Source organism: Podarcis vaucheri (assembly GCF_965113315.1).
Source record: "Podarcis vaucheri genome assembly, chromosome: 5".
NCBI classification, from domain to species: Eukaryota; Metazoa; Chordata; class Lepidosauria; order Squamata; family Lacertidae; genus Podarcis; species Podarcis vaucheri.
Genome location: NC_138763.1, coordinates 63,970,788 through 63,992,465, shown reverse-complemented (window position 1 = coordinate 63,992,465; position 21,678 = coordinate 63,970,788). Strand labels below are relative to the sequence as shown.

At 41.6% G+C, this 21,678-nt stretch overlaps 1 protein-coding gene across 1 annotated transcript in view; it reads right to left on the bottom strand.

Moving 5' to 3' along the window:
• ADGRA1 (adhesion G protein-coupled receptor A1) overlaps positions 1-21,678 on the bottom strand; it is a 322,886-nt gene that overhangs the window by 194,372 nt on the left and 106,836 nt on the right. Inside the window, exons 5-6 of the mRNA XM_082225336.1 lie at positions 15,646-15,717; positions 10,476-10,639 (exon numbers count right to left, since the gene is read on the bottom strand). Of these exons, the coding sequence (XP_082081462.1) occupies positions 10,476-10,639; positions 15,646-15,717 (236 nt within the window). The remainder of the gene's footprint in view (positions 1-10,475; positions 10,640-15,645; positions 15,718-21,678) is intronic.

Genomic DNA, 21,678 nt, shown 5'->3' with positions numbered 1-21,678 from the left:
CACCAAATTAAAAGACGCCTGCTTCTTTGGAGAAAAGCAATGACAAACCTAGACAGCAACTTAAAAAGCAGAGACATCACCTTGCCAACAAAGGTCCATATAGTTAAAGCTATGGTTTTCCCAGTAGTGATGTATGGAAGTGAGAGCTGGACCATAAAGAAGGCTGATTGCCGAAGAATGGATGCTTTTGAATTATGGTGCTGGAGGAGACTCTTGAGAGTCCCATGGACTACAAGAAGATCAAACCTATCCATTCTTAAGGAAATCAGCCCTGAGTGCTCACTGGAAGGACAGATCCTGAAGCTGAGACTCCAATACTTTGGCCAACTCATGAGAAGAGAAGACTCCCTGGAAAAGACCCTGATGTTGGGAAAGATGGAGGGCACAAGGAGAAGGGGACGACAGAGGACGAGATGGTTGGACAGTGTTCTCGAAGCTACCAGCATGAGTCTGACCAAACTGCGGGAGGCAGTGGAAGACAGGAGTGCCTGGTGTGCTCTGGTCCATGGGGTCACGAAGAGTCGGACACGACTAAACAAACAACAACAAATAATAATAATAATGATAATAATAAATTTATACCTCACCCATCTGGCTGGGTTTTCCCAGCCACTCTGGGTGGCTTCCAGCAGAATATGAAAATATAATCATTCGTCCACTATTAGAAGCTTCCATAAAGATAGTGATTTGTTTCACTTAAACCAAACCTCAAGCTATGGTCAAGGCTTCTTCTTGGCTTGCTGATCATGATGTGTTGGGGGTGGGGCGGACAAATCAAGTCTCCAAGTTTAGACATAATGCTGAGCCAAATTATGGCTGAGCGCCAGGAAGCGTGGCAATAACAGGACCCAGGGATGAGTAAAGCAGGTGCAACTTTTGCTCAGAATACCTGCATGCTTGCTTGCTCACACTCGGCCATGGTATGGCTTGGATTTTGTGTGAACTGGGGATGAGTGTTGTCAAGTGGGGCCAAGTAGAATTGTAGTAGGTTGTGTCGTGTGTGGTAAAGGAATCAGCACAGTATTTTACATTAGTGTGTGTGTTTTTGTTATCAGGCCTTCAAACCGATGACAGATCCCACCCTTACTTTTCCTTTCCCAGCTCTGATTTGGCAAGGTGAACAGTAAGGAAACAGGAAACAGACTCCTGGGCAGGCATCCTAAGAGTCTCTAGGAAACTAGGAAAACAAGCTATAGCGCTACCTGTGGATGAATGAAGATATAGTGGGCCTCCAGGAATGTGCAAGACAACTGTCAAGTGCATGAACATCACACACTAGAGAAACAAAACTTGGCAGCCCTTTAGGAGTAAGGGTGTACCCCATTAGCACTGTATAGCATTTCCCTTCCTCACTTTGATGTGTAATGCCTTGAGCACAGAGTAGCTACTGCCCTTGACACTGCCAGTTACCACAGTTCTATAAAGCTTTGCAATTATGGTTTATATGACTATAAAAGAAAGTGCATTGGCGTGAAAGGTAATCTCTGGGAGAGGAGATACCAACACAGGAAATATGAGTAATAGCTGTCTTGTTTAGATGAAATGCCAACTGAGAACGGCATTAAAAGCACTTTGCTGGGACATTATTAGAAATATGTATTCAATTTCAGGGTGACAAAAGTAAGGCATTTTTATAAATGAATTGGCAAACACTTTAAATCTTACTTTTCTGTACTCTTTTACTGGGCTTTTCTTGCCTTGTTCAAGGACACCCAGGATTCAGAATAAGTGCTGCCCCTGCTTCCGCTGCAATCTCAAAATTTTCCTTGGGGCTTTCAATTCATTAATGCATCACCAGCACCATTGAAAAAATGCCATGTACCCTCAGTTACTTTGAAATAATGATAAATGTAAACAAGCATGGTGATGGGCTCTGTTGTGTGTATATATATATATTCTAAACATGGCAGTAACCTACTACCATTTTTGTTTCAGTACAATGTTCATTTAAACTGCCCATACACACAAATGCTTTTCAAGCGGCGTAAATATGAAAGTAGTGATCACAGTGTGGATTTTGAAACACACATAACGTTATGATGATCTACAAGTTGGTATTATTGTTTATCCCTGAAGTTCCACATCTCTCCAGTGCAACTTAGCCTTAGCCACTGTCTCAAGAAAACATAGTGAATGTTGGTGAGAGGGACAATTTGGCAGCAAATAAAGGAAACCAGAATGTCTGAAGACATTTAAAACAAATGCCGCATTTTATGCATTGCATCACACAGGATCTTAAATTACACAGGCCGTTAATTACTGTTAAATATTTTTAGCCATGTTTACACAGCCACTTGAATTGTTTTTACATATGAAAGTATTTGTAATTGCTTTTTAATTGCTATAATAGTTTTTAGAAAGGAAATAATGTAGCTGTTTTTAATACTGATGTTTTTATTATGAAATTGCTTTGAGATGCTATATGAGAAGCGATTCAGAAATAATTCCATTCATAAGTGTAATAAATAAACAAATGTATCATAAAACCTGTATTAACTGTGCTAATATAAAATACTGGTGGTACAGATAGGCAACTGGGAGTTGTAGATCCACCCTCTTTCAGGGTTCATTTTGCTTCAGAAAGTGGGAAAACCCTCTCCCCCACTGCAGATGACCAGGAAATCCAGATTTTACAGTGGAACACTACCCCCCCAAAAAATGGGACGCAGGTGGGGCTGGGAGGAGCCTAGGGTGGAGCCTAGGACTTGCCGATCAGAAGTTCGGCAGTTCAAATCCCCGCCATGGGGTGAGCTCCCGTTGCTCGGTCCCAGCTCCTGCCAACCTAGCAGTTTGAAAGCACATCAAAGTGCAAGTAGATAAATAGGTACCACTCCAGTAGGAAGGTAAACGGCGTTTCCATGCACTGCTCTGGTTCACCAGTAGCAGCTTAGTCATGCTGGCCACATGACCCGGAAGCTGTACGCCACCTCCCTCGGCCAATAAAGCGAGATGAGCGCCGCAACCCCAGAGTCGGTCACGACTGGACCTAATGGTCAGGGGTCCCTTTACCTTTTACTACCAAAAAAGCAGGGCAGGAATCTAATCATAAATTTACCTCGGGGGGACTATTGTTTTGCTCTTGGATACCAAAATAATAAGGCCTCAAATAAGACATGGAATTCTAAAGACAAACATAACAGACTAAACTTTAAACAGCTATTTTACAGCATGGGAAAGACGGTCTGGGGTATACTATAGCGCATCTACTATGAGTAGACTTTTGACAGTGGAGACTGCCAATCTGTGAAGGCAGCACAACTATCAATGGCTTTGGTGAATATAATCTAGAAAGCAGGGGGTTAGGTGACCCATGGTGTTGCCGGACTACAAGTCCCATCACACATGAGCACTGGCAACAAGTTCCATCTCCTGGTCATAAAGATGCAAGTCTTCTGTCTCTTGAAGACCAATGAAGCAGGACAACATTGAGCAAGTAGTTTCAATAATCACTGCGACCCTGAAGTGACTCAGAATCCGAACTGTAGAATGATAGAGTTATAAGGGGCCCAGAGGGTCCCCATGTCCCCTGCGATACAGGAATCTCAACTAAAGCATCCATGACAGATGACCATCCTAATTATAACAAGTTTCTTCCCAAGACTGATACTTCTGCTTTCAGGTAGAGTTGGCAGCAGTGTTCCTAGCGAAGGATAATTTTTCCCAGTTTGCCAGAAAATGCTCTTCAGAATGACACTAAGACAATAACTTGGTGGGACATTCTGGGGGGTAGCTACCATCTGACTACCATAAAAAACACCACACTGCTGGAAAGTTCACCCTCAACACCCTGATATTCACCACCAACCCTCCCCAAATGGCTTTTTAAAAAGTTTATATCCCACACTTTCTCCCAAAGCAGCCCAGGGTGACAAACAGCAAGTGATAAAACAATAACAAACACCTTTAAATAAATTTATAAACAGTTCCAGTACAGATACAGACTGGGAAAGATCTCAACTTAAAAAGGCTAGTTGGAAGAAAAAGGTCTTCGGTGGGTGCCTAATTTTCAGTGCAATGGCCTAGGGCTACAAGAAGTAGAAATAAAAAATGGAATATTTTAATGACCCCACCCATTTCAGTTCATTTCCGTGTCAGATATGAGGCAGAGAAATGGGGACATCTCAGCTCAGTGACTTTTGACACATGTTTAGACGGCAAACAATTTATACCTTTATTTAATGGAACTTGATACAGTACATATTTAGTTTTTGCTCTTCTGCACTGATTTCTCCTCAGGAGAAGTATGACCCCCTCAGACTGGGTACTCAAGCCTCACTGTTAAGACCTGAGAATTGCTGCTGACACATAACTCTCAAAGTGATTAAGAATGCAATGAAAGGCAGGAAAATGTGAATATCTGCTCTTCCTTTTCATTTAGAGGCAACTTCAATGGACATTCATAGAATACACTGGAGCTTAAAAAGCCCACTTTTCTTCTTCTTTTTTTACATAAGCATGCTTTTGAAGAGGGAGTCTGAAACCTTTTTGAGCAATATGTGTGTGTGTGTGTGCAACAGCCTGAATACCAGCAATAATACAAAAATGTTTCTCCTTTAGAATAACTGTACAATGTTCTAATTTAAATGTTGAATAACATTCTAAATGAATCTTTCAAAAGAATATGAAGTAGTAAGTCAGTCTACTAAAATTTTCTACACAGGTATATTATTATGAGCATTTTTTAAAAAAATAAAAAATAAAACCTATTCCAGATAATATTCTGAATGTCACTCACTGTGTGCTAATTTCACTCATGACTTGACTGTTAAAATTAAGGTAGCTTTCAAAATTGATGGGCTGGAAAGTCATTGAAATACAGACAGTTGCTACGTGATTCCCGTGTTATTGCCTAAATCTAAGTACTATTGTTTATGTGCCTTAGCCGTGAACCATAATAAACAATCTATTCCATATTTGAAATATTGTGGGAGATAATTTGCCAAGGCTTTCCTAATTTAGAATTCAATGGTCACACCAGTTGGTTACAGGTTATTTTTTTTCAAAGGTGAAACACATTCATTCTGTGTATAATCTCTCTCTCTCTAGCTCACACACACCACTGTTTTTGCCAGTTTCATCCACAGCTAAGGCCAGAGTTATATTTTAATAATCTGCAGGAGGCAACTTTAGCACTTTACACTTTCTGCAGCCTAGCATCCTTACCAGTTAGCATCATAAGCAATAGCCCAGCAATGTGGCACTTAGGTACCTAGCTCAGGGGTTGTCAATTTGGTCCCTACCACCCACTAGTGGGTGTTTCAGGATTCTAGGTGGGCAGTAGGGGGTTCTACCGTACAAGCTGAATCCTCCTTCCATCGAGCACTGGTGGGCGATAAGAAAATTTTACCATCAAGAAAGATGCATTAGTGGGTGGTAGATATAAAAAAGTTGACTACCCCGACCTAGTTAAACAGAATCCATGCAAGTTCATTCTCAAACAGGTCTACAGCAAACGCCGATTAGGGTTTTCCTTGGATTGCAGTATGTTCTGATATATCTCTAAGGAGTGGGACAATGGGAAAACTGCTCGGACGCATGCCTAGAGAGCACATGTCCAAATGCAAAACCACTAAGCCCCTTGCTTTCTAGGCACAGCACAAATGGAAGTGTGGAGGAGCCCAAACTCTGAGAAGATCTCTCTCTCTCTCTCTCTCAACAAACAAGGCAGAAGCCCTCTTTCCCAGGTGATATCCAGGGCCTACTGTAATTCAAGTGACCAGGACAAAAATATCCAATTGCCACAGCAATGATTCTGTACTGCTAACAAACAGATTCTCAACACACACACATTTCAGACATGGATTTGAACACAAATATGATGGGGAGGAGATAATCTCCCCCATTAATTTAATGCCAATATATTATGAGAAAAGGGCCTCTGTTCAGTACTTAAAAGTACTGCTCCCATATTGTGGCACTCCCTCTAAAAAGAAGTCAAGCTTGCTTCCTCCTTGTCATCTTTCTGCCAGCAGTCTGAGACCTTCCTATTTGGAAAGGCCATTGAGAAATAGGTGCAGACCATGTTACTACAGGACAATCAGAATTTTAATTCTGGTTCTAATTTTTTTTTCTTGTATTGGTTTTTAACCATTGTTGTTTTTAACCAATTTGCTTTTGTCATTTTGTATTTTATGATGATGGTTTTTAAAGAAGCATCGTAGCCCAACTTAGGAGAAAGGCAAGATACAAATACATTAAATAAATTATAATAAATAATAAAACCATGAGGAGAAAAAACTTTCTTCTGGTGTGGTGCTGTCACTGCTTGTAAAGTTTTGTGAAAGCCTCAGAATCACTTCTCACTTTTGCAAGGTAGATAACACACATTTCACCTATATCCATGTCTGCTTGATTTCCAGGTAACTTGAAGAAGATACTGCTTTATTTGAAATTAGCTTCAGCATTTAATTTCTGTTGAGGGTCACTTAAGAGAATAACTGCTGAAATAAAGGGAAACTGATTGTCATCATTATTTGCTAAATTCTCTCCTTCCCTCCCTTAGCCATACACTATAATCTCTCTGTAATTTTTGGAGATTGCATCTGAGTAAACAATGTTTTCCAGGGTTACCTTATTCCTTTACTGACTCACCCTGGGTGCTTCTTAAGCAAATTTGAAGTGAGAAACACTTTTGAGCCTCAGTTCTTAAAGTCTAGTGAAAATCGGGGGATTTGATGGCTTTCCTTATCTGTTATGAGAGGGCATTTTCTTAGGTCATAGAGCAAAATAATATGATGAAGCTAATTCAAAATACATGGTTTTCACTCTGATATAGAAAGCTACAAGACTCACCAACAGGTTAGACAGCAGTGGCAATGACCAATAAGATAAGCCAGGACATAAGCTTACTAAAGAATAGCAATGCTATTAGTTGACTCCATCAAAAAATGTAATTACTGCATGGAATGACTTTCAGTTCACAAAGGAGGAAGAAAAGATTATATCCTGTAGCTATTAAAGAAATGCAGAATGAGAAGATTGAAGCCAAAGTAGTATGTAAATGGCCTCCCCCCCATACAATTTTTTATTCCAAGAATGTGGACTCTAAATTTTCACTAGAACAAAAACCACGCGATACAGCACAATGTGGTGATCTGAAAAAACTACCATAAATATTTGTTTACTGCAGACCATAGATGCAAAGAAACAAAGCCTGAGAAGACAATTCATATTATCTAGCCTGAGCCACAGTAGAATAGTCACAAAGAAATTAATATTTGTGCTATGGCTTCACCCTTACAATTTATGCTTAATTTTTGACAGGCTTAATCTGGGACTCATATGGATACCAATATATATTGCCCCGGGGGGGTGGGGACAGCAGCTGCAACTATTGATTTTACCTGGAGAAATGGTACAAAGATAAAGGGTTAACCCTACCTTCCTCAGACCAACCCTGTGATTTATTTACAGTAAGGTTTTCAAACGCAACAGGAGATCCTAATCTATCTGAACCCTAAAATATGGGTGTTGTCTAGGAATTACCTCATATGGCCTAAAATATCAGGGTGCAGAGGAAGATGCATCCTAAGCTCCCTGACACCTTCCCTACTTCAAGTTAGGATCAGGTCCCTGTGGTTTGTATGTCATTTTAGTTAAATGAATGTGATTAAATTGAGGTCCATACAACCCCTGACTTTAGTCACATAATTCCACCCTAAAGTGAAGGCTTGTTTTGAGATATTGTGTAGCGGTCTGTCTAGACTCGGTATCCTAGCATAGGGCTATAGGAGATTTAATCTAGACCTGGATTCCTATGCCTGCAATTTGCCCAGAAAAAAGTTCTATTGAAATTCACTTAAAGGCAGAGCTATACAACTGCTGCCATGTGTAGTCTGGCCCTAAATCTTTTGAGGAGTCTTGCAAGTCAGAGAAGCCTTCAGAAAGTAACTACTACAGCTAAAGCTAATAGTCCTCTCCTTTGTCATCTCCTCCAGAAAATAAAAATAAAAAATCTATATTACAAAGGAATAAAAAAAATTATAGACAGTGTAAATCTGACAATGATCTTATGAATTAAAACCTGCCATTTGTGCTGTTCATTGTACATTCATTTCAATAAGTATTTTATACGGTGTGCTTTCAGCTAAACCACTTTTTCCCTTATGAAGCAAGTGACAAACCAGGAAAGAGTATGAACATTAGGCAAAGGCAACACTGTAAAAAGTCTGCAAAGGAAAAAATAATTAAAAACATTTATTGTCTCCACATCTGGTGCACAGAAATAGGTTTAACAACATAGACTGAACATTTAACTTAATGCTTCAATGTGCAAGAAAGCATTATGATAAATATATTCTACAGCATCATTCAAGTTTCCTCTTAATTGCCACTGGAGTTGTACGTTTCTGTTGTCAGTGGGTGTCTGTGGTTCCTCATTATGTGTCCTGGCCTGTCCCGTTGGTTTTTGGGCAAAAGCGATTTTGCCTCCATGGGTGGGTCTTGAATCCTCATCTGTGGATGAGCTAGGGGTGCTCTCTGCAGACATCCTGCCCAGGAAGCTCTGTTGTGTGGGCCGCTTCCCCTCCTCTTTGGGTGTTGTTGGGCTCATAAGGGGACCTAAATCTGTGCCCCCAAGGATGCCTGGAGACTGGCATAGCAAGGACACTGATGGCTGAGCCACTGGGGCTGATGAAAATGGGAGGTGATGCTGGACTATGCCAAAGGTCCATCTAGTCCAACATTCTGTTCTAACGGTGAAAGCCAGATGTCTATGGGAAGTGGACAAGCCCATGTTCTCCGCTGGTATTCTCCTGCAACTGGCATTCTGAGGCATGCAATCTCCAGTACTGAAGAAAGATCATAGACATCATGGCAAGCAGCTGTTGATAGTGCTATCCTTCTTTAATTTGTCTAATCGCCCTTTAAGGTGTTTTCTCTCCTTCCTTCCTGGGCTGACCCACCATTGGATAAGGCAGTTGTTCCACCAACATAGCAGACTATCGCAAATCCCAGCATAATTCGAGCGTAGGACTGATCTGTCTGTTCCTCAACATTTTCTAGCTGAGTTTAAGTTTGGTTAATTATAAAGTAAAATGGTGAAGGTAATTAATTTGGAGAAAAGGCAATAGTCTCCTCAGGACCATCTTTGCAGCAGCTCTGTCGGCAACCTGCGATGGAGCCTGAAGTTTTATAGTCAGCATGTCAATGTAATCAATATAAATAATATAAAAGATTGACTAAAAATTAAGTAACCCTTTGGCTTTGTCCTTGGATACCAAGTGTGAAAATTAATGAAACAGCCATAAAGCCAAGAAGATAGTAAAATTTCTTACTTCAGATTTGTAGAAATGAGAATAGCTGCTGGCTGCTCAGCGAGGCTGAATTAGCAAAGCTTGCTTACAGCACATAGGGAAAATTGCCTGGGATCAGTTATGCTTCAGGCAGACCTTGCCAAAACCTTCTGTTCATGTTTTAATGAAGATAAACAGGTACAAATCCAGACTTCATGTCAAATGAACTTCACTGGGTGGCATCAATTTTATATTTAATTCATAAGAAAAACTTGTTTTTAATAAGTTATTTTGCACAACAAAGTATTGGTTCTGGTAACAAGCTGCAATGCCAAGGTGTTTCAGACTCTGATATTTACATATCTGACTTGTTATACAGATGAACTGCTGTAACCACAGGAAATTGGCTGAGGGGAAAGATCAACAGTCCTCTGACAGAGAAATTTGAAAGATAAGGATGGTATAAAACTATTCAGAGTATTCTGGACAAAGTATTCTGGAGTACATTTTATAAATGCATGCATGTAAGCTGCACATACAAATGCTTTGCAAGTCAGATAACCATGTGGCACATAGCGAAATAACATTTTTTCCTATACAAAACCTTTTTTCAGGGTCAGCTTTGTTCGCATGATGAGATCTTCAGAAAGCGACGTACACACTGTGGTTTCGAGATTGCTCTTATATGAGAGTCAGGACTTGACACATGTTATTTTATCTCCTTCCCATCCATTCCGTTTCTATTATTTCAAATATTTGTTTTAAGATCTTTGCCTCTCTTAAAGCTCCCCATTATTAAAATTCATCCTTCCCTACACAGGTACAGCTTATATTGCAAGGCTTGTGAAGGTGAGTGGCAGATAGATTGACATTTATTTCCTGTTGTCACACTGCAATCTAATGAAAAAAGATTATTTATTTGAAGATAAAATGCAATGAGAAATACCTTTCCTATGATACATACAAATGTATAAGAGTTACAAAGGCAGATAAGGGCACTGGTAGTTTTACAAGGAACATTTATTTATATACAAAAGAGATCTGCAATCTAATTTTGTTTTTGGTTTTTTTTAAGTTGCACATTGTTTAACCTTAAGCCTCAGTATGGTTTCTGACATATTTGCTTTCTTTCAGCTATCATCCAGTTCTGCACACCAATCACTTGGCATTTATCCTTCAGAATACACTTTCTCTGAGAACACTGGTTTCCCTTCATGACGCTGAAAGAAGAGTACCACTCACCGCACATCAGCTGATTTTCTTTCAGGTTCTGAAATGATGTTCCTTGTAAACTCCTGGGGAAAGCACAAACTGTTTCTTCTGAGATCCGAACTGAAGCATTTCTAGCCCAGTGTAAAACCCATTTGAGATTACAGTCACAGGTGAGAGAATCAGTGTAGAAATGTCTGAAATGAAACCCAAAACCAATCAATACTATCCCTTTCAACATGATTTTTATACAGTGATTGTCACAGAAAACTAATCATTGAAACACTGACGACATTTAACAAATCTTAGTTAACTAGCTCTTAGAGGAAGCTAGACAGATAATCCGAGTGGCGTCCGGCACTAATGACACATCAGCAGCAAGGACAAGTTGTGCATCCTCTATCTGCACATAATCATCCACATCCATTCATCTTTCCTCCATGAGGCTGAACATGTTGTTGCATGCCACCCCAGTCTCCAAGCAGTGTAAGAGTCCAGGGGTTCCAGACACCTCCCCAGGGTTTGGTCTTCTTGGAATGAGACACAGCAGAGACTATGTTGCATTTATGATCTATGATTTATTCACACATATATACAAAAGAGGTTTAAAGACAGTCTCTCAAGGCAAATCTTAAAAAAGGTAGTCTAAACACCAACTGGGAAAAACAACCTGAGCCTGCAATGGAGGGGCTCACAGCATTAGCATCCAGAAGGTCTTGCTTTTTCCATAGCCAGTGCTTTTCTTCTAGGAAAAAGGGTGCCAGTACTATGTACCTTTGAGTGCCCCCAGAAAAAAGAGCACTGACCACAGACTTGGATTCAAGCAGAAATTAAGCATGGCTCTCATTCTCAGGCTTCTGTCTTCAGCCTCCTTCCAGTTCAGCTCCCACACACAGCTCTACTCTGGCTATTGTCCTTCTCACTACCATCCAGATGTCCTCACTATCATCCAGATGTCCTTCTCACTACCATCCAGATGTCCTTCTCACTACCATCCAGATGTCCTTCTCACTACCATCCAGATGTCCTTCTCACTACCATCCATTTGCCTTCTAGCACAGAGCAGCTTCCTTTCTTATACTAATGACATGTAAAGGTAAAGGTAAAGGGACCCCTGACCATTAGGTCCAGTCGTGACCGACTCTGGGGTTGCGGCGCTTATCTCGCTTTATTGGCCGAGGGAGCTGGCATACAGCTTCTGGGTCATGTGGCCAGCAAGAGTAAGCCACTTCTGGCAAACCAGAGCAGCACACAGAAATGCCGTTTACCTTCCCACCGGAGTGGTACCTATTTATCTACTTGCACTTTGACATGCTTTCGAACTACTAGGTTGGCAGGAGCAGGGACCGAGAAACGGGAGCTCACCCCGTCACAGGGATTCGAACCGCCAACCTTCTGATCAGCAAGTCCTAGGCTCTGTGGTTTAACCCACAGTGCCACCCGTGTCCCAATGGCATGTACTTAGAGCCAATTAACTCACCAAGAAACCTGCCTAGCTCCTTCAACAATGGAAGCCCCCAATCTCACAAAACTGTTTCTCTGTAGGCACAGAACATGCATTTCCCCCCAGCTAAGCATGGTTCCAACTTAGGACATTTCTGATAGCTGCAAATAGAGGAAGGGCAATTCACTTGCACGTCCTGGGTTAAATCAAGGTTTACATGTGCTTGAAGTATCCCCTCTAAAAGCAATGGAACTTTTAAGTCATGGCTACTGTAAGTCCCATTTATTGAAATGGTTCTATTTTAATAAAGATTAAGTTTAGAGCCCACCCTTGCATTTCTTTTCATTTATTGCTTACAATCTTCCTGAGCAAAGCCCAAAGTAGCTAACTGCAAACAGAAAGCAATACAGTGGTACCTCTGGTTACATACTTAATTCGTTCTGGAGGTCCATTCTTAACCTGAAACTGTTCTTAATCTGAAGCACCACTTTAGCTAATGGGGCCTCCCACTGCTGCTGCGTCACTGCTGCACAATTTCTGTTCTCATCCTGAAGCAAAGTTCTTAACCCGAGGTACTATTTCTGGGTTAGCGGAGTCTGTAACCTGAAGCGTCTGTAACCTGAAGCGTATGTAACCCAAGGTACCACTGTACAGTCAATGCAATCATCCAGACCCTATGATCATCATCTGAAACTCTTCTTCGTATGCCTCCTCTGTGAGAGGTCTTGAGGGCAGCAACACAAGAACGGGCCTTTTCTGCAGTGGCTCCCCGCTTGCAGAATACTCTCCCCCAAGGAGGCTCACCTGGTGCCTTCATTACGTATTTCGAGGTGCCTGGCACAAACATTCCTTTTCTCTAATGTTTTTGGCTAATTAATTGGCTAATCTATGGCCTTTTAAACTAGGGTGAGGGATTGTTTTTGTTTGTTATTACGATATGCATTTTTGTGTCATTTTGGAGGAAGGGTGGTATAGAAATCTGATAAATAGCAATAGTAATAAAACAACCAAACATAGCATAGATCAAAATATAAAACAAGTTTAACCCACGTGTCAAAGCAATGATAGAATCTGTAGAATCCATTGTAATTAATTTAATAACAGGGGTCTTCCTCCTGGCCTTGATGTCTCAACTTCTCAACTGCAGGTTCCCATACATCACTTCATTCATATAATGATGGGAACTTCTTTTCGGTGGGATGATCCCATGCCACTGGGGAGCATGCCAGGACATTCTTCAAAACATGCTTGAACTAATTTGTGCTTACCATTAATGTCCTAAACCATTCAGTATCTTCTCCCGTATAGCTCTATGCCTCTGCAAGCCTATGTAAACAGCATTGCTATTTGCCCACGAGTCTGATTATGCCACCACGACACTACGTAAACAATGCGGCTCTTTAATCAGATGTTTTGTTTGTCTTCTTGGACAGCAGGATAATGATATGGGTGTTTTAGTTGAGCTTTGTGCTCTGCATGGATGCACCATTCCACCTTTCCCTTTATTAATGGGATATGTATACATGGCAAGGAGGAGTTTACCTCCCAGGTCCAGTAGCTTGATGAATTTAAATGACATCCTCCTTCCACTTATGGATGTTTGGGAACAATGAAAGCTCTTGTCTTACTGTCCAATTCAACATTTGCTCTTAAGCTTACAGTGCTATATGAGGTATTTGGGACGTGAGTTATTTAAGAGTATAGAATTAAAATAATAATAATTATTATTGATGATAATAATAATAATAATAATAATAATAATAATAATAATAATAATAACTCTCACTACGTGAAAGCACATAGCCAGGTTATCTACTGTATGTGACTTAGGATTTAAACATTTTAACTGGAGAAGTGGGGAATCCAGTTTTTCAGAATTATTGAGGTAGAATTAATTTTGGCTCTCAACCTGGGAATTTTAATTTGGCATTTCAGGTGACAGAGAGAGAGAAAACACATTGAGTGTAGTCGCTGTGCATCTGCTGCTCAGGAAATCACCCAGGTAAGAGTTGGCAGGCTACCACATGTGAGAGGTGTGGCTGCAATCCAATGGATGTGATTGGAGCGAACCTCCATGGAATGCCCTTTCTGGAATGGTGATATTTATTTTCCCAGGCTTGTATATATACCATGGGGAAGGGCCATAGCTCAGTAGAGAATCTTTGTAGGCAGAGCATCTGCTATGCATGCAGAAGGTCCCAAGTTCAATCCCTGGCATTTCCAGGTAGGGTTGGCAGACTCCTTGTCAGAAACCCTTGAGAAGTGCTGCCAGTCAGTGTAGATCAGGCATCCCCAAACTCGGCCCTTCAGCTGTTTGGGGCCTACAACTCCCACCATCCCTAGCTAACAGGACCAGTGGTCAGGGATGATGGGAATTGTAGTCCTGGTGTAGATAATACTGAGCTAGACTAACATTTGGTTGGACTCGGTGTAAGGCTCTGTTAGGTTTTATTTTCTCTCTCCTGTTTAGTTTTAAGCTGTTAGGTTAGTTCATTTGTATTGTTTTCAGTAATATTAAATGGACTGATTTTTCTCTAATGACACCATGATTATCTGCAAAAAGCGCCTGGTATGGATTTTTTTTTAGTTCTACTGTTGCCCATTTGACATGCTCAGAACCACTCTGGGCACAATTTTGTGGGAAAGTGGCATACAAACAAAGAGGCCCAGCCTATGATGTTTTGATGCCTGAGGCAAATTGCAAGATGGCGTCCTCCCCACCCCACAATTCCATGTCCTGAAACCAACCAGATGGAGGATGAATCTTGCTTCAACAGTAGTGATGGAACAAAGCATCCTCCACTGAGGGCAGCATGCTAGCTAAGCAGGAATCATGGTAGGCACAACACCTTGCTACAACACCTTTACTACCTTATACCCACTCTATCAGCTGCCTGAGGCATCTGCCTTACTCTGCCTAACGAAAGCCATAGATGGATATCTGCATTATGCCTTCCAAAGCATTTGACTTTGATGGGTCTGCATTATAGTCTTTCAGTTCCATAATTCCAACAGACGATGTCAAATTCTATTTCTAATTTAGCAAAATCAGTAACAGTATATAGGCTCTGTACTATTTAACTGCCACATGGAAGTCTTTAAGCAGAGGTTGGATGGCCACCTGTCATGTATGATCTAGTTGAGATTCCTCCATTGAAGGGGGTTGGACTAGATGATGTTGGAATCCCGTCTAACTCTACAATTCTATGAGTCTATGCAAGTAATTATAGAAGCACTATTTACCCTCTACACTCGTTAATTTTTCATCATTATTTTTATTGTTTAATAAAATCCCCCCATCTGCTAGAAAAGAGGAATGTTTAAATGTGTTAACTCTAATAAGTAGGTTTAATCTAAGTAGGGTTATAATGAACATATAAGATGTTTTATGTAAACACTGTAAGGAATTAATTTACTTGTTCTCTGCTTCCATCCACCCCTTCATAAAATGTTAAGGGAAATCAACCATAAAGCTTCAGCATTTTTTAAAAAAACAACTTCAAATTAAAAATCACAATGAAACAATTATTACAACCCTACTGTTCTGGTTCCAACACAACTGTTTAATATTCCAGTGATCTGAAAATATTTCATGTGACAGAAAAGGATTAGAATGTGTTTTACAAAATGCACATAAGGAATTTATATTAATTTCACTGAACATACAATGCTGAAAATCTATATAATGATGAAGCTAATCACAGTAATATGTGTAAATGGAGCCAAAAATGGGCCTTTACCTAATCAAGGCATACTTACAAGGCTTTCAGAGCTAAAAGCTCAGAGAAGAGTCCATTCATGAGACTTGAAAAAATGTTCCCTGATAAATTCCTAAAAGGGAAAAAAAATTTTTTTTTTTTAAAGACATCTCAAATCACACCACATTTTTTGTTCTCACAAAAAAGCAGCCAAGGAATATCCAATTAGGCCAAACATATCCTTTGCAGAAGTAGGATCTGATTTTATAATACTTCACATTTACTACCATCTCTAGACTTTCTAACCTTGGGACCACCCTGGCTCTTTAAAAAAATGGTGCCTGGATGCAGTGATGGTTCAACAAACTGAGAATGAATCCTGGTAAGATGGAGACTCTGTGTGCCGGAGTTTGGGGCGTTCACTGGTTCTGGATGGGTTGCACTCCCTCTGAAAGAGCAGGTGAGTAGTTTGGAGGTGCTCCTCGATCCATCTTTGTCACCGGAGGCACAGGTGACACTTGTGGCAATGAATGCTTGTTATCAACTCAGGTAGGTGCACCAACTGCGCCCTTTCCTGGACAGGGATAGCTTAGCCACTGTGATTCATGCATTGGCTACCTCATGACAGGACTACTGCACTCTCTGTTGGACTTGCCTTGCAATTGATCTCAATGCAGAATGCTACATCCAGATTGAGCAGAGTACCTGGAGACAAACATATTATACCAGAGCTAAGAAATCTGATGATCAGCTGCCATGTTCAAGGGCATGTTCGGGGAATGTATGAATTCCCCGAATCACTGTATTACTTTCCTTCATATGTTTTTATATTGTTTTACTGGTTTTAGGCTGTATTTTTTTTTTTGTTTTAATGGATATTGGTTTTATATTGTGCATAATGTAATAACAAAGACCACTAAGCAATTTAGAAATTTTTAAAATAAATAAATAGGGTGTATTTCAGCAAACATGTTTTGTTTGTAACATGATTGGGTTCTTCCTCCTCCCTGCAAAAATAAATAAATATAAATATATTTAAAAAAATCCCTACTCATTATTTGTTCTGTGCTTGTCTCTAGCAGTGAAGAGAGTGATTAGCTGTTCCAGTAACATTTACACAGTAGCCAGAGACGTTGTTACATGATATTGTACAGCTAATCATTGGTGATTATTCAGAGTCAGGATGAAATAGAAATCAGAGGTACTTGAATCAAATAAATGAATAAAATTTAAAGAAGCTTAATTTGCAGCAGAAGGAATATTTATATTTTCAAAAATCCAAGCAGAGATTTCAGTCGATCCATCAAAATGGGTCTAGATATATTATTAAAGGAAAACACCAGTCTTCTACATCACCTGATATTTAGAGCAGAGTATTCCTAAGAGATGTATGAATTACTGAGAGCCCCATTACGCTTTCAAAATTACTCTGCGTAACTCATCCTTAGAACAAGCAACATGGCCACTGAGGAGGAAGACGTAAAGAAAATGTGCTGCCTTTAAAATGTGCAATTTACAATCATGTTTCAAATATGAACAGCTCACCACACATAAATATGGCCAAGGGATAAATAAGCAAGTCATGAAAAGACAGGCCAGTATATTAGTCAGGCATATTTTTAGCTATCAGCTACCATCATCCACATCTGCCATCAAATATGAACCATTTCAGTAAACTTCCTCAGTTAAAAAAATATATATATATATATAATGTAAGTATTAAACTCAAACCAGAAGAGGGCAGAGGGGGAGGAAGGGAGAAATCAATCACAAATAATGGTGTGTCATAAATTTGTAAGTCAGATTCTAATAGTGGAAAAGATATGAGACATGAACATCTCCTCTCACAAGGGAAGTCTCCTCCAAAGAAAATGAAAAGCACATAGGGTGGTGGAACTCATGCTAAGGAGATTGTTCCATCAGAAGAAGCATTTCTGCTTGCTGGACAAAACAACCTCTCCTCTCCTGCCCCTGTGTACTGTTCTGGAGATTCTCCTTTCCTTCCAAGCAGATTTCAGAAAGACACAGCAGAGGGAGGAGGGTCCTATTGCCATAGCGGGAGTCATTGGGCTGGATTCTGCTAGCACAACAACTTGCATCAATTTGGCCCATAGCATACAACTATATTAAGCGTATGAACAGCATTTATAAGAGAAGATTAAGTGCTGAGCCCCAGCCACCAAAGACGTAAGGTAAAAACTAAGTTTGTTGTTGTTTAGTCGTTTAGTCATGTCCGACTCTTCGTGACCCCATGGGCTAGAGCAAGCCAGACACTCCTGTCTTCCACTGCCTCCCGCAGTTTGGTCAAACTCATGCTGGTAGCTTCGAGAACACTGTCCAACCATCTCGTCCTTTGTCGTCCCCTTCTCCTTGTGCCCTCCATCTTTCCCAACATCCAGGGAATCTTCTCTTCTCATGAGGTGGCCAAAGTATTGGAGCCTCAGCTCCAGGTTCTGTCCTTCCAGTGAGCACTCAGGGCTGATTTCCTTAAGAATGGATAGGTTTGATCTTCTTGTAGTCCATGGGACTCTCAAGAGTCTCCTCCAGCACCATAATTCAAAAGCATCCATTCTTCGACGATCAGCCTTCTTTATGGGCCAGCTCTCATTTCCATACATCACTACTGGGAAAACCATAGAAAACCATATACAGACCTTTGTCGGCAAGGTGATGTATCTGCTTTTTAAGATGCTGTCTAGGTTTGTCATTGCTTTTCTCCCAAGAAGCAGGCGTCTTTTAATTTTGTGACTGCTGTCACCATCTGCAGTGATCATGGAGCCCAAGAACGTAAAATCTCTCACTGCCTCCATTTCTTCCCCTTCTATTTGCCAGGAGGTGATGGGACCAGTGGCCATGATCTTTGTTTTTTTGATGTTGAGCTTCAGACCATATTTTGCGCTCTCCTCTTTCACCCTCATTAAAAGGTTCTTTAATTCCTCCTTACTTTCTGCCATCAAGGTTGTGTCATCTGCATATCTGAGGTTGTTGATATATTTTCCGTCGATCTTAATTCCGGCTTGGGATTCATCCAGCCCAGCCTTTCGCATGATGAATTCTGCATATAAGTTAAATAAGCAGGGAGACAATATACAGCCTTGTCGTACTCCTTTCCCAATTTTGAACCAATCAGTTGTTCCATATCCAGTTCTAACTGTAGCTTCTTGTCCCACATAGAGATTTCTCAGGAGACAGATGAGGTGATCAGGCACTCCCATTTCTTTAAGAACTTACCATAGTTTGCTGTGGTCGACACAGTCAAAGGCTTTTGCATAGTCAATGAAGCAGAAGTAGATGTCTTTCTGGAACTCTCTAGCTTTCTCCATAATCCAGCGCATGTTTGCAATTTGGTCTCTGGTTCCTCTGCCTCTTCTAAATCCAGCTTGCACTTCTGGGAGTTCTCGGTCCACATACTGCTTGAGCCTGCCTTGTAAAATTTTAAGCATAACCTTGCTAGCGTGTGAAATTAGTGCAATTGTGTGGTAGTTGGAGCATTCTTTGGCACTGCCCTTCTTTGGAAAAACTAAGTTAGTCTCCGACTATATGCAAAGTACTTTCCTTATTGCAAATGAATAATGATGGACCATTCATGACATTTTATATATATATATATATATATATATATATATATATATATATGCAGGTTTTGGTGTCTTCGGGTGTCTTCCCGTGTAAGAGTCGGGGTGTCTGTGCAAAACCTGCATTCCTGTACCCGTGAAAATCTACGAAAGCATATATATATATATATATATATATATATATATATATGCACAATCTAGCCTCCTTCTTGTGTTAATAAAGTGAAAGGGATTCACCTACTGGAAAGGATAGCAGGGTTGAGACTGCATGGCTCCCAGAGCCCACCGTCAACATTCATACATGTGCGGATTCCTGAGTTGACAGAAATCTACGCAGGTAGACCTGCAGACATACAGACTTTTGCTATATCAGGGACAGGGTTGGTGATGTGGTCCCACTGTTCCTTTCAACAGATGGACCCCCATCACATTATGAATGCATGGAGTGGGTTGCGCATTAATCTCATCAAATTCCAGGGCCTCCACTACCATCTACATGGCATCCTGCTATATCTCTCTCTGCCCAAGACCTCTTCCTTCCAGTTATGCATACCTGGATAAAATGAGTTATGTTCATTGGAAACAGCTTTTTGTCCAAGCCAAATTCCCAGACCCCCTTCCCTTTAAAAAAACTGACTTACAAACCAGTGGCAGCCGGAGCGGCAACACACTGGCTGAGGGAGGCCTATCCACCCTCCTCATCCAGGGCCTTGGCACAGGACCAAGGGTTTTCCAAAGGGTTCCTGCCAGTGCTGTTTTTCTGGGAAAAGAGATGCCAGAACTCACCATGAACACCTCCCTCATTTCTCTTAGAATGGCAATGGCGCAAACCTGAGATGTATCGGAACTGAGTTCCGGTTAAAGGTAAAGGTAAAGGGACTCCTGACCATTAGGTTCAGTCATGACCGACTCTGGGGTTGCAGCGCTCATCTCGCTTTATTGTCTGAGAGAGCCGGCGTACAGCTTCTGGGTCATGTGGCCAGCATGACTAAGCCGCTTCTGGTGAACCAGAGCAGCACACGGAAACGCCATTTACCTTTGCGCCAGAGCGGTACCTATTTATCTACTTGCCCTTTGACGTGCTTTTGAACTGCTAGGTTGGCAGGAGCAGGGACCAAGCAACGGGAGCTCACCCTGTCGCGGGGATTCAAACCGCCGACCCACAGCGCCACCTGCGCCCCGAGTTCCAGTTAGTTCCGGCTTTAAAAAAAGCCTTGGTTCCTGCCAATGAGAAACTTCCTAAGGCTAAGATTATTATTAGTACCTTCATGCATCTGATGACGTGGACTCTAGTATATGAATGCATGTGCAACAATCAATGTGTTGATCTGCACCAAGACTCTGGTGTTTTTACATCAAGAGACTAGCACACCTACCCCACTAGAAATTATTTCCCCTTCCTTTGGCCTTTGGAGCTGGGAAAAGGGGAGTCAATAGAGAGAAGTATTCAACTGGAATGCTTTTAAATCTTTGCAGGCTGAACCAGGAGATGCTCTACTGCTTTCAATAAGCAAAACAAACATAATTATCACAGGATGGTGTTTATATATGCTAAAATTATTATTGCATGTCGAGGACCCCCCAAGACACCCCCGAATAAAAACACGCTTCACACATCATTTTTGTTTTTGTTTTTGGAATAATTTTGGCCACAACTTTATTGAATTACAGTATGTGAGTGGTTGCTTAGGCTATCTGTTAGCAGCTACAGTGGTGCCTCGCAAGACGAAATTAATTTGTTCCGCAAGTCTCTTCGTCTTGCGGTTTTTTCGTCTTGCGATGCACGGTTTCCCATAGGAATGCATTAAAATCAATTAATGCGTTCCTAGGGAAACCGCCTTCAGACCAGGTCCAGGGACAGTCTGTTCCCGGACCTCTTCTGAAGGCTGGGGGGGGGACAAGGGCTTTTCTTCCCACCCCCAGCATTTTAAAAAACCCCGGGACAGCGGAGGACTTCTCCGCTGTCCGGGGCGATTTAAAAGCCCCTGGGACTTTTGCCCCCCGCCAGCCTTCAGAAGGTGTCCCCTGCCCCCCGCCCGGCTTCGGAGCACCGGGAGAAGCGATCTCCCCGCAACGCCTTGCTTCAAAAGAGGTCCGGGGGCAGCGCGAAGAGCTTCCCGCTGCCCCCGGACCTGGGGCTGCGGGGAGAAGATCGCTTCTCCCCGCAGCGCCTTGCTTCAAAAGAGGTCCGGGGGCAGCGCGAAGAGCTTCCTGCTGCCCCCGGACCTCTTTTGAAGCAAGGGGCGGTGGGGAGAAGCGATCTCCCCGCAGCCCCTTGCTTCAAAAGAGGTCCGGGAGGCAGCGGGAAGCGCTTCCCGCTGTCCCCGGACCTGGGGCTGCGGGGAGAAGATTGCTTCTCCCCGCCGCCCCTTGCTTTAAAAGAGAAGACCCGCTGTCCCCGGGGCAAGCTTCGTTTTGCGAAGCAAGCCCATAGGGAAATTCGTCTTGCGAGGCAACTCGAAAACGAAAAAACCTTTCGTTTTGCGAGTTTTTCGTCTCGCCAGGCATTCGTCTTGCGG